The sequence below is a fragment of the Cryptomeria japonica genome, chromosome 3, assembly GCF_030272615.1.
Source record: "Cryptomeria japonica chromosome 3, Sugi_1.0, whole genome shotgun sequence".
NCBI lineage: Eukaryota > Viridiplantae > Streptophyta > Pinopsida > Cupressales > Cupressaceae > Cryptomeria > Cryptomeria japonica.
Genome location: NC_081407.1, coordinates 434,182,437 through 434,196,593, shown reverse-complemented (window position 1 = coordinate 434,196,593; position 14,157 = coordinate 434,182,437). Strand labels below are relative to the sequence as shown.

Here is a 14,157-nt window from a genome sequence, read left to right as displayed (position 1 = left end):
CAGACCTCTGGTAGAAACTTGCCAAGCCTAAGAAATTGCAGGCCAATCATATATTGCCTTATAACTTATCGGGGGCAGAGTTCACCCCTTATGCAGAAATAGTTATATCCAAATATTTCAGTAACTTGTAAGAAAACACACTTGGACATTTTGACTACAACTTCTCTTTAGCCAAAATATTGAGCATGGTTTTCATATGAATTAAATTGGATGTTAATGGTCTACTGTAAACAAGGAGACGATAAAAGATTACTAGAACAAACTTACTAAGGGATTTGTTGAATATCTTGTTCATTATTGCTTGAAATTTGGCAGGGGCATTGTGGAGACCAAAGGTTATGATTGGTGATTTGTAATGACCTTAATGATTTTGGAATGCTGTCTTTTGCTTGTCATATATTATGATTGTGTCATGTCCCCTACACTCCAACACCATGACTTATTTATTATAATAGTAAAAGTGTTTTTAAACTCTATTAAATAATAAAAATATTATTTATTTCAATATTAATAATTAGTTCATCATGAGGCTGACTCAATTTTGATTTTGTTGGGTGCCAACTCACTCACTTTTTGGAGGCTAACTTCTCCTTTGAGGGGTGCAATTTGGCATATATATATATAAGGCTTTGATATTAAAAAAAGAAAGCAGCTGTTTATGCAAAAAATAAGTTCACTTCTTTTATACCTCCATAGGCTGGTATTGATAATGAAAACCCCATATTCAGCTAACATGGTTTAGGATGAAACCTTTACCCTTTAATTGTTTATTGAGTTTATTTTTCTTACGAAATCTACCTTGGTTTTGATTGAGTTACTTATCCATCAAGTATGCAAGGCACTATTATTGCAAGAAGTTTGGATATCCTTACAATTCCAATTACACATTCTGGGTGAAGATCCTATTGAGTGTGAGGAGCATTGAAGCAAGTTGTGAACAACATCACTAGGGACACTCTGATCGATTCTTGGTGGACAAACGTGCAAATTTGAGCCCTTGTTGAAGAACAAACCTAGGTTTAGCACTTTATTGTCCTCAAACCACCAGTTCAAAGCCATTACCAATCGTACAAGGGTTAGTACTAGTAGCATTTAACATAGATCCAAAGGGCATGATAAGAAGAAGCACAAGTTAGATCCATTAAGGCGACAAGAAACCCTAGACATTGGTCCACATGCCCACTAGGTTACTAGGCGAACAGCAAATGTTGAAGTATTCTCATCATAAGGAGGGTGAGACCATAGAAGCAAAAATCTCCAAAAAATATTGATTATACTTGGTTTTTTCACGAATTGGTCTTGTGGATATTTTCCCCCTCAAAAAATCTAGTCTTTGTAAAATATTGTTGACTACGATTTTCAACAATTTTTTTGTGTTTAAATCACATAAAAATTGCATTTAAATCATGTCTCAAACCTTCATCAATCTCTTGCCAACTTGTGAAACCTTCAAAACTTGTGAAATGGCAAAATATTTAATGAATAATGCAATCACATAATATTTTTAGGGCATGAGTACAAATGGGAGCTTGTTGAGGACATGCATAGAAGATGCAACTAGTTGCAAACTTGCAGGTAGTTGGGAGGCAGTACTTTTCTGTCAAAGGTAGGCCATTTTTTCTTGTAACATTGCTGCAAATACATTTTATAACTTCATGCCATATAAATAGTATTTACACAAATTTCAACTGGTGCATACAAATGGATGAACAAATTGTTAAATAAAATTTTCAATTTGCACATCATGATGATCTTTCAATTTAAATCATCAAGATAAAAGACAACTTCTTGAAATGAAATGAAATGCATCTTCTTTCCAATCCTTTCTAACAAGCTCTTGATGACATCAAATGTAAGTATTATGCTGCCCCAATGCGATTTGTTGAAGAAATTTTTCTCTTCCTCCTTGCTGGTTGCTCTGATATGCACTCTTGTTTTTCCTCACAACTCACTCTTCTCCTCCAATTTTTCCAATACAATGAAATGAGTTCACTTTTAGAGCTAAGGAGACAATACAAGTCAAATAAAAAACAATTGAATTGAACATTTTTTAAGTTTTTTTTATGTTTTAATTTGTGCTTGATGTCAGCCGAGTTTGGGCATTGGGACTCGCCAGGTTTCGCCCAAGACTCGGACGAGCCTGAGTCGGGCCCCTGGGACTTGCCTAGGGTCACCTGGGTCGAGACATGCCAAGTCTAGGTGAGTCCAGGTGAGTCCTAGAACTCTGATATATACACATTCTTTCTAAGTCGGCTCCAAGTGTAACTGCCCTATAGCCGGTTCTAAGAAGAGATCGTTACAAAAAGCTAAGTCAGCCAATGGAACTGATTTAATAAAATTGTTTACTAGTTACCTTTATTAATAATTTTCTTTCTTCTTTTGATTATTTAGAAAGCAAACACTAGCAAACAAAAGAGCCAACCCTCCTTAATTGGGGACATCACAGCATTTTTGTTCTTAGACTTTGGTTCAAAGTTTGATGATTACACATCTTTAGTTAGATAAATTTTTTTGGACTACATACAAAACTCTTACTCTAGGGTTTGGAACAATTACAACATGTTTTTGTGAAAATTGTATGTTGAGGGTTTTTTGACAAAACCTTTGGGTTCTCCCCTCCATTATTCCTTCTATCAAATTGGCACTATCCATTGGGCAAGTCACATACAATTTTACGGATATCAGTGACACTGTCAAATGCTAACAAGATCTTGATTCCTTTCATCAAGAGCACAATCAATAAAATATCCAAGATGCTAGGATGAAAAGGAATTGAAATAATTTTCAATTAACCAGAGCCATTAGATCCTAAATAAAGAAATGGTGAAGACTGTACATTAATGAAGCTGGAAATCTATCAAACTAGGACCAAAGCACTTTATGGGAATCTGAAGCATGATAGGGCTGAAAATCATCTCTAGCAGATGTTAGAACATTCACTTGTGACAGAACATGACATTTGTGTCAATAAGGTGAAGGTATTGGCCAGGGAAGATCACCACATGAAACACCATCTGAGCTGGTTAAATTGAACAACATAAGAATAAAATTGACAGGAATGATGGTCGGAATTTGAGTAGCGATTGGGGACCTATTATTATCCATAAAGATAATATGGGCCATAACAATGAGTAATACATTTAATTATTACTGTATAAAAATGACAGACTTGGCATCATATGTTCCAAAACACCCCTGTAATTGGTATCTATAGGTCAAAGCAGCCTATAACATATATAATACCTTATCATGTGATCATAAGGGGTCTAGAAAGTTGATCAGAAATCTCAGAAATAAAAGAGGACATGGCATGATAGATTCTGGATATATACATCCAAATAGAAACTGTACAGTAGATAAGAGAGTAAGGAGAATATAAGCCACGATATGAGCTGCCAAGTGTTTTTTTACGTGGTAGCTGGTTCTGGTGACTTTAGTTTTAGGCTTTTAGCACTTCCACTATAGAATGTTTTTGGAAGACTTTCCTTTGAGATTGTTTTTCCTGCTGTCAATCTGAGCTTTAACCAATGCCACAACACCAATGAAGATCTTAGATATGATCAGTAATGGTCTCTAATGTTTTGATGCTTTAAAAATTACAGAGGATAAATAAGGAATGCAATATAATCATGCACTGTTCATTTGCAGACAAAATTCTTTAAGTTACATGCAGAATATGCCTGATTAAGATATATAGCGAGATCAGAGTTCAAAGTTTCTGTATTACAACTCGAAACATGTCTTTTGCTTAACCCTAAAATTGCCCAGCCTATTTCAAATTGATGTAAGACAGCCTGAGAGAGAAGACCAGGAGAATTTATTATTATATATTTTTGTTCAGGGGAGTGAGGTTTAATAAACAAGTACCCATGGGTTTATTCTTCCCCCAAATGTTCCCATGCTCACATCACATGCATTCTCCGGCAATGTGTATGGATTGAGATTATGCATTATCCCTAATTTTCATCATCATTTACACTCATCTATGTTAGCACCCCATCTGAGATTCTGAAATTAGCAATGGTAGTTAGTCTTTGCCATAGTTTGCCATTAACATTTGCTTTCTTCCATGCTTGATTTCAAGTTGTGATGATCATTTTAGGCATCATTTCTCTGTTTTGGTGTGTGTACTTTCCATCTTAATGGTCACTAACTTGTTCCTATTCATCACATTTGTAAAATTTAAAGGGAAGAGAATTAAATATTTCCCATTCTGTGAATGAGCAGTGAAAGAGAATATTGAATGGTTAACGGTGGCATCTTACAAAGATGATTGCATATGTTACTCAGGCAGCAGTATAAATTTCATATCTTAGTGATGAGAATATCAAATGCTGGACATGATATTAGAAAAGAAACAGAGAACTATCACTCTCTTGACACTTGGCTTGTCATTATACTAAATATTGTACATACAATATCCTATCTGAGTGTATAACTTCTTGACCGCTAGTAGCTATGTTTACATTCTTTCCTTTTAATACAATTACATATTTATCTGTGAATTCTGCTTCTTTTATATTTGCACGGCTTGAAGGTGAACAATGATGCTGACAATCTTACAATTGTAACAAAACAGAATACTTACACTGTGTCTGTGATTGGCATTTGCATGTTAGTAACAGAATAGATGCATATTAACACTTTGGGATTTCATGGAATACTCTAATTGGAGGAAGGCAATTATAATGAATGGCTTTGAAATGGTTTTCTTTCCTTCTGAGGAAGGATTTCATGTTCTTTCACACAGTTCATGTACCTTGTAGATAGATCACTATGAGTGGTAGGAACTGGTTATGGTCATGTATATGAAAGCAAATGCAATATGATGTTAATGCAGATTCTTGATGTGTGTCTAAATAGTAAATACAGAAGAATGAAATAAAATATATTGATACCTAGAGATGACCAAAAGCCAGTGGGACTCGAACAGAGAGATTTTGAATAGGATAAAAGGGATTTAAAATCTGATATCAACTTATGTTTGAGTTTCTACCATATGTTTGAACTCTATTTTGAAGTTTGTTTATGGCTGTAGGGTTGGCGACTCAGTTGTGGAAATACTAAGTGGTGTCCGCAGCTATTTTGACAAGGCATTGCCTTCAATGCTCTTGTATAAGCAGGAAAGGCAACAATACAGCGATGTAGTTCCTGAAGGCAATAATGTAGCTCCATCAACTGTGTATGGGGCTGAGCATTTGCTTCGCCTTTTTGGTATGGTGTTAGTTTCCTTTAGAGTTTTTTTTTGCTCTCGACACTGTTTGCTTGCGGATTTAATTTCATGTTAATATTCATCCGGTAAAAATGAGGGATGTTTTGATAAAAACCATTATAGCCTTATTTGGAAAACATACATTACCATCGTCATATCAAAGTTTATATAATATTTTAATGTCTTATGCAGTCAGCAATATGAGTGTAATCTGCAAACAGTCTTATAAAAGCTCATAAGACTGCATAATGAAATTGGGCTCCATTAGTCTATATAAGCTTGTCAGACTTATGACATTTGTATGAGTTCGTGGATTGTCATGAACTGAGACGTTTCTATTATCTGAATGCTTTCTAACCTAAATAAATGATCAATCCCCAATAGGGTAATGAATAATTGTCTTTTCCTCTTTCTTCTTGTGGTTTACTAATCGTAATAAATTTTATGGTCTTGCAGTGAAGTTGCCTGAGTTGTTAGTCTATGTAAATATGGAAGAGGAAGCTTTGGCAACACTACAAACAAAGTTACTTGATTTTCTCAAGTACGTACAAATCTATCCTTAATAAACATTGTCTGAAAGGAAACATATTTTCTATGAAAAACAAATTTCAGTAGAATACAGCATCCTTCTGTTCTTTGTAGTATTTTAGGACTAGTATTTTTTCCCTTAATGTATCTTCAACTTATTTTTACAAGTGGAGATTTTACTACATTGATACAAATAAACCTTAAAAAGCACATTATCTTGGGGAACATGCCCAATGTGCCTTAAACAAAGGTTGACATGGCTATATGATCAACCATAGAGTTTGCCAGATTTCATTCAGGGAATTCAAATTCAAGTCTCTTGCCATTGTTGTGCAGCATGCTGTGTGCTATTGTTAGGTTCTGTTCTTATTTTAAGGATTTCAGCATCCTTTAAGTTTCAGGCTTTCATACTTGAAGGGTTTTGTTTCAGTATTGCTGCTTGTGGTTTGAAGTTTTGAACATCTTTGAAGTCGCTGTGCATTGTACAGTAGGTGGCATCAACCATAGTAGCATTCCATTTACACGCTATTGACATGATTTGACAGAAGTGTAAATGGAATTCAATTATCCTGGGTTTAAAATGGGAAAAACTTGGCAAACTAAAGAATGATTAATATTCATAAAAATAGAGAAGATCTTGGTGTTGTTATATTAGAAATAAACATAGTACATCAAAAAGTTTCCTATTATAAAAGAAGAGTATGGCTTTTAAGTTTTTGAAAAAGCTATTTTACTTTGATTGAATGAATGAAGGAATTTTAATGGTGTCCACGAGACCCAGCGGTCTAAGGGACCGAGAACCAAAATTAATCCGTTTTCAAGTTTTTTTCCACATTGATTATTCTATTATGAATATTGAGTAAGAAACTTGCTGTTTTTTGAAGCCTTGACAACTCTTCAAAAAACTGATTCAAATTGTCCACCTTTAACTCATTATCAAATTGACTGTGAATATCGTCATATGCTGTGCACTCCTTGATGAAATGCCATTCTGTTTCCACCACCCTTTTGCTGCAAAAAATGCACGTCCTTTCTTCCCAGTCTTCTTTGGGCACCTTTCACCTACCAGTTTCGCATCTCAAATGATGAGATCTAGTCCACAACTATGCAATTAAAATTTTGGCCTTTCTGTTGATCGTAGATCTCAAATAAACTTTTTCATCATTCTACCAAGTAGGGTTAAATTCTTAATATAGTATACTTTTTTTTTGCATATCTGATTTGTCCATAGGGCATTCCTGAATATTTCTAACACCCACTGTTTTATCTCCACTTTAGTGCTTAGGACAGTCATGTAGATTTATGCCCCACTTGTTCATCCACTTGCTGTTTTGTTTCTTACACATTTTTTTCCTATGACTTAGCTTCTCTTCAACAATCATTTTGGGCCAGTGGTGCTTATTCATACTTTCAACTTTTTAAAGTAGCATAATAATATTGCTGAAGCCTCAATTGGGAACATATCGGCTTTCGCTAAAAGAATCTCATAAGGTATTGTTGATTTGACTTTGAGGCTGCTAGTGATTAGATGTTTTTGAATTCTTTCTATTTGTCGCCATTTATGGTTTGACATGCTATTCCCCCAAATTTCACACTTGTAAAGGATAATTGGCATCACTAACTAACAAACCGAGAAGGGTTTTTTTAGTGTTCCAAACCCACAACTTAGCTTCTGAAGAAGGTATAAAGCTCTCCATCCCTCTTGGATCCTCTTTGATCTACATGTCTCCAAACTAAGCCTATTGTGAAAATCAATTCATAGGTATTTGTATTCCACCACTACCTCCAAGGGGCTGCCCTCGAAGATAAAATTGACCTGCGGCTTCTTCTTTTTCAAAGAAAAGATCACCACTTTGGTCTTGTTGGTATTCACTTGCATCCCAACCTCCTCACAATAGAACTCAAGAGCCTTCAAATGCCCTCTCAAACTTTGTGCTGATTTTGCAATAAGAATAAGGTCGTCTGCATATAGAAGCAACTTCACCACATATCTTGCCAACTGGATACCTTCTCCATTAGTATTGTTTAACCACTCTTCAAGTTTATCAATATATAAACCGAACAATGTGGGAGACAAAGGACACCCCTGTTTGACCTCGATTTCACTACTGAAGCATTTGGACATACCCTCTTTAGCTTTGATGTTAGCTCTAACCTGCTCATAAAGTTTGTGGAGAGCAGCTCTAAACTTTGGTACCCCAAGTTGTTCCATTCTGTGCCAAAGCTTATCCCTAGGGATGACATTAAGCTTTTTTGAAATCAACAAAGCAGCAAAAGGCTTCTCCACCTTGGCTGTCCCAAACTTTTTGAATGAAGTGCCTTAGAGTGACGCAGTGGTCAACTTTGGAGTGTTTAGGCTGGAAACCAGCCTATCCTCTTGCCCCTTTTCCCACTTTTTCTGCCCATTTACTGATTCTACGCTCTACCATGCTCCCAAAAAGCTTCCCAAATAGAAGGTTGACCATAATAGTACAGTAGTTAGAGGGGTTATTGATGTCTCCACTTTTGTGAAGAGGAATAACAACACTAGTTGTCCATTCTACCAGAAAGATGTTTTGAGTAAGTCTGTCAAAGATCTTGATATGTGGAGCGAGGAGATCAACTCCTCACTTAAGAAAATTCTACTTGTAGAAGATCAATATCTTGTGCTTCACCTTTTGCCAAATTCTTTAAAGGTTGTTTGATGTTTATTATTGAAAAAAGCTCAACAAAAGTGTCAATTGTAGGTGGATTACTTTTCTCATTTGTTCATTCATATAAGAGCTTCGCATATTCTAACCATTGGGCATTTGTGATATTATTTTCAATTTGTTTTCTCTTTTGCTGTAGTTCCTGTTGGAAGGTTGGTGCTTTCATCCCCTTAGTTGTTCAATGCCACCTTCGGGGATCCGTGACATGGCTTAATTGCCTCTCATAGTTTGTTTATCTCTGGTGTTTGTATCGAGCATTAATAGGTCGATCTTTTGGTGCAACGACAAAGCTTGGGCCAAGAATTGGTATTAGAGCTCAAGTCACAGGTTTGAATCCCTTGGTCGCGCTTGGGAGGGATAGTTGGAAAGTTGGTGCCTTCGTCCCCTTGGTTGTTCAGGGCCGCCCTTGGGGATTTGTGACATGGCTTAACCACCTCTTGCGGTTTGTTTATCTTTTGTGTTTGTATCGATCATTAATAGGTCGATCTTTTGGTGCAACGACAAACCTTGGGCCAACAACTTCCTCCAAAATCCGTTGGGATTTTGTTTCCCCAAAGCAATTTATTTCTTCCTCCTCGAAATTAAATATCTTTCTATTTTATATTTTATCAATTGTTTGTATATTATCTTGTTTTCCCTGTTTGAATCCTTCTCTTTAAGAGATTTTTTAGCAGCCTTGCACTATTCGTCATACCAAGGATTAGTTGGGAAGGTATTTGAAACTTTCTTCAGAGGTTTAGATCATTTACACACCTTCAAAGCCTTGTGTATTAAAGGGATCAAACATACTCTTTTTCTCTCTTGTTATCCTTGCACTCTATATTGTATTTTGCCAACTGCAGGTTTTTTTTTTTGGTGTAACTAGGATAGGAAAATAAAAAAGGATTCGGATTGCCTTAAGGCATCATCCGAATCCTTATAGGGCTGGGCCCTTCTTCAATAAGGAGGCATGTAAATAGGGCTGGGCCCTATCTCCATCTAATGTATTTATGTAAAAGGGCACATATGGTTGGGCCCTATCTATGTGCACAAATTAGGATAGGGCTGGGCCCTTTCTCTTCCACATGCCAAGCAAGGTCAAACGTGTGAGATTGTAGCATCTACCTTAGCACCCAGGATAGGGCTGAACCTAAATAAATTGTGGAGTGAGATATAGGGCCAACCCTATCTTGCACATATAACGTGGGAAAAGTACAAAGACTTTAGCGCCAAAAAGTGCCTTATTGGGCCGACCCAATAAGGCACCAATCCTCATATATAAAAGCTACATAGAATGCATCTTGATACAATTATTATATATGCGAATCGGATCTGCAATAATAGTGCGAAATATATCTGCTCTCCTTTGGTGTGAAGATACTTGATCTATAGATGCAACTCTGCTCCGATTGATGCGAACTTAAGTCTATTGTTCATGCTGAAGAAGGTACGGTTATGCTGATTACAAAAAGGTCATTTGAAGCTGAAGATATCTGCACATGTATTCAGCCTGAGATAAGTGTTGTAAGACTGCAATTTTATTCATAATGAATAATCAGATCTGAGGATCTGTTGTTGCTGGGTTTTTCCTCCAAGAGGGATGTTTTCTCAGGGTAGACTTGTGTTGTGTGCCCTTTCTATTTGTGTGCTTTGATTCTTGTGACTCAGCATTATTATTTCCTGCTCATTATTGTTAATTTGATCACGAAAACTAACACAAGTGGTTTTCCAGAGCAGCCTCGAAGAGCTCATGGTTTTCTTGATTTATAAGGATTTTACCTTGTTTAAAGACCTTTTTGTGAGAGTGTTGATTCTTCTCTGCTTGCAGGCCTTTAGCATTTATGCCAAGCTTAATAAAAAGAGGCATATTGTCAAAGTTCAACTCTATAGGACAGCTCTCAATATTGAAGTTCAACAACTTGGAAATAGAGCTTTGAGAGCATATTACATAGTCTACCACGCTTTGCCCATTGTAAGTCTTGCAAGTGATACTATTGGATCTCGGCCAATTCTTCATGCCATTACATATAAGCTGCAAAGGCCTAACAACTCTGCCCCAAAGTGTGATACACTCCCATTCCCATCCTGTGAAAGTCCGTTTCCAAAGACGATCCTCATTTTCCCCAAGCCATAAGGGGTTGTTGTCTTCTCCTACACTGCTGCTCAACTGAATAGATTGGTTGTTCGTTGTCATAGCGTTGAAATCTCCAATTAAGATAATTTATTCTAAAGTGCTATAAGATGAAATATCTTTTTGTAATGCAACATAATGGTTTTTTTTGGTAGAATTTTGAGCTTTTTGGGGCAAAATAGCAAGCAGCCATCCAAATTGTATCCTCAATGTTTGTTATTTTCAGCCAAATAAACTGTTTATTTGGGTCCCCTTTCTCCAATTTTACAATATCACGCCACATTTCTGTTATTAGGAGCGTTATCCCTCCATGTCCTTTACCTATTTCCATCTCTTCATTCTACACGGATATTTCAATGTATACTTCAATGTTTGGAATGTTGCAACTGTCATGTTCATGTGTTCTCATAAGAAAAATAATGTCTTCCCCCTCTGCTATGGGCCCCAACCCTAGTCCTCTTCTCCATGGGTAACCTTTGCAATTCCAACTTACCATGTTTATATACTCCTGTGGGGCCCCGAATCCCTATTTCTTGTGTGTCCAAAAGAGGGTCCTAAAATGATAAGCATTGCCTTCATGGAGCACAACCTTTAGGAGCAGCCCCATACTTGAAAGTTAAAAGAAAACCCCTCATTAATGTGTAAAATTTTAACTCAAACAAATCTACTCAAAGTAGAACTTAAAAAGAAAATTTTAAATGCCAGAGTCTAAATTGTAAGCTAAAAATTTTTGGTCTTCTTGTGCTATATTTTTTCCTTATAGTGGAAAGTGAGCCAAAATGATGTTAGGTATTCATTAAAATGTTTCGAAATGACTTTCAGAAAAGCTGAGGTATTGACATGGAAAATCTGAAAATGTGAGGAAACAACATGGAAAATTTGGTGGTTCGAGATTACTCAAGATGAATCACAAGTTTTTGGTGTGTAATGCTACTATAGCGTCAACTTTTGTGGTAGCTAGTAATTGTTTTGGGTTGAATTAAGCTTACTGCCCATGGACTTAGTTGATAAGTAGGATGTATTTTCCACAGCGAGTCAAATTATATTATCGCTATTAGGATTCAACTGTGTAGTTTTCGAGTCAAACTCATTGACCCATGATTCATGAGTTTGACTCGAAAACGACACAGTTGAATCTTGAGAGCAATATCATAATGGACTTAGTTTTTTGTTTGGTAAGATTTTTATATTTTAAATTATAAGCTTATATTTAGCATTTATAAATTATTATTAATGTTTAATTTGAAATTTTAAAATATGGAGATTATATTTTAATATTTAAATGTATTTAAATTTAGTATGATCTACTTAAGTCCTAAATTAAATATATATTATATTTAAAATATTTGAATTAGAATTTAAATTATAAATATATTTAATTTATAATATTTTTAAATTCAATATAATTATATTTAATTATGTGTTGTTGGATATTGACGACCCTTTTTCTTTTGGCGTGGACCTGCAACAGGTTGCATAGGGGATTTTGGAACCTTAGATTTAGTTCGCAGGAAGAGCTATTGAGGAAAGAGAATTTTCACGAAAAAGTGGAACTGGCCGACTTTTGTCAAGAGTTGGTAATGGTTATTACCCATAAAAATAGGAAGTTGGAGATAACTAGTCTTTTCTACATGCCCTCTTTGGTAGTTGGCAAACTAAGGCAATTTGCAAAATAATAGAGTTGTTGCTAGGCGTACAGTTTTCGATAAGGAGGATACCTTGTTCATATCTTTGGTTAGGGTGACAGGGTTGGAGGCTTTGTTGGCATTTTGGTGCTGGTAAAAGAAGGCTGATAAGGTCCCAACTAAGTTGCCAAATTGGGTACGTGTATGTGGGTACATCCAAATCATTTTGGGGGCCTAGGTACATTTGGGTACGTTTGTACAAAAAACATATAAAAATCACATATAATTATATGCACAGTACTAATATATGATTATATAATATCTATAACATATAAAATATTAATAATTAACTATGTTACCTCGAGTTATCGAGATGTGGGGGATAGGGAAACAGGTTTCTAGGATGGATTTTATTTTGCCATTTTTGGGGACAAAGGGGATGACTACAAAAATAGGGAAGATTTAAAATATATAGGAGAATTTCAAATATTCATATGATAACATTGATAAATCATTCATCATATACACTATACATAGCAATTGAGTTGAGTTGAGAGTTCAAATTAGAGTTGAAAATCATAAATTTTTTACACAATGTAACTTAATAGTTAATACATGAGGGGATGTTCCCTACTGTCCCCCTGTCCCCGTGATGTTTCCGTTTTGCGGGACGCATGATTTTACGTAGGAAACACGTCCTCGGGTATTAATTAAATATCAAACTATAAGCAACATATAATATTTATGACATATATGGTGTTACTGTTACTATTAATAAAACTATTCTTCAAAATACTTTAATATAAATTAAAATACCATTTGATATGACATTAATAAAAAAATTCATATATATATATATATATGGCAATGAAATAATAATATTAAATAATATTAAACTTAATAAACAACTAATTTAATACTAATTAATATATATTTAAAAAATATTTTATAGACCAAAAAATTAAGTTTATTAACAATAAGCTTCAGTAAAATAATTGTGAGATTAATAAATAATAAAAAGTGATATTAAATTCAATAAAATTCTAATAAATTTAAAACTGAAAAATTAAGCCTAAAGTTTTTGATTTGATTCGTGGATTGTTTTGTTTCTTTCGAATTATGCACCCACAAAGTGAATTCTAGAGTTGTCTCCATTTGCGAGGATGCAATGAAGAAAAAAATATCGAGTCATAAAATGCATTCCAATGGTGAGCTTTGAGAAAGAAATGGTAGTTAGCTCATGACGCAAAAATGTTTGGGGAGTCAAAAACAAAGAACCTTTCAAAATTGTATTTGTAGGTTAAAGTGGTTGGAATTTGTTTTGGAATCTTCATGTGGTTCTTGGAGTTGACCATATTTGACAAGCAAAACTTTGAATCACTTCGGGTGAGAAAATTGCGTGCCCTAGTAGATTCCATAAATGGTTCAACCCAAGATTCAATTCTGGGATGTTCCCTACTCGGAATCGGCATACATGTGTGCTGATTTAGTAACTTAGGGTCCCAATGATAGTATATTAAATATTTGTGTTCAGTGGCATTAAAAAAATTAGAGAATCTAGTTTCTCTCCCCACTGAAGTGTATTGGATGTAGATCTTGCATGAATCCAACAGGGGGAGCTCTAAAAGGCTTATGCTAAATTTGTCTCTACAATGAAAGAAAATAAAAGGGATGTATTCAAAGATTGCAGTCCAAGTTAAATTGCTTTATCTGCAATGTGTATGCAACTGTGCTTGCCATAGATGTTTGAAACTTTGATGCTTAACATATTTTCTATGACCATACTTAGTCTCAAATTTGTATGACTCAAAGTCAGCAACCATTGCCCCTTGATGATTGCAATCTTGAATCATCTAAATCTAATATGCCCAATCCTTATGCTATCTATTGTAATACTCCTTATATTTCTAGTTCCAAGTGTTTAGAGTGCCTTTATGTGTCATGTCTCTCCCTTATTGAGGCCAGCATCCCAACCCTTCAAATAAAGGTGTT

General features: G+C 35.2%; 1 protein-coding gene across 1 annotated transcript in view; it reads left to right on the top strand.

The window, feature by feature from the left end:
- LOC131068485 (protein MRG1) overlaps positions 1–14,157 on the top strand; it is a 143,424-nt gene that overhangs the window by 111,490 nt on the left and 17,777 nt on the right. The window contains exons 9-10 of the mRNA XM_058003670.2: positions 5,039–5,214; positions 5,669–5,753. Of these exons, the coding sequence (XP_057859653.2) occupies positions 5,039–5,214; positions 5,669–5,753 (261 nt within the window). The remainder of the gene's footprint in view (positions 1–5,038; positions 5,215–5,668; positions 5,754–14,157) is intronic.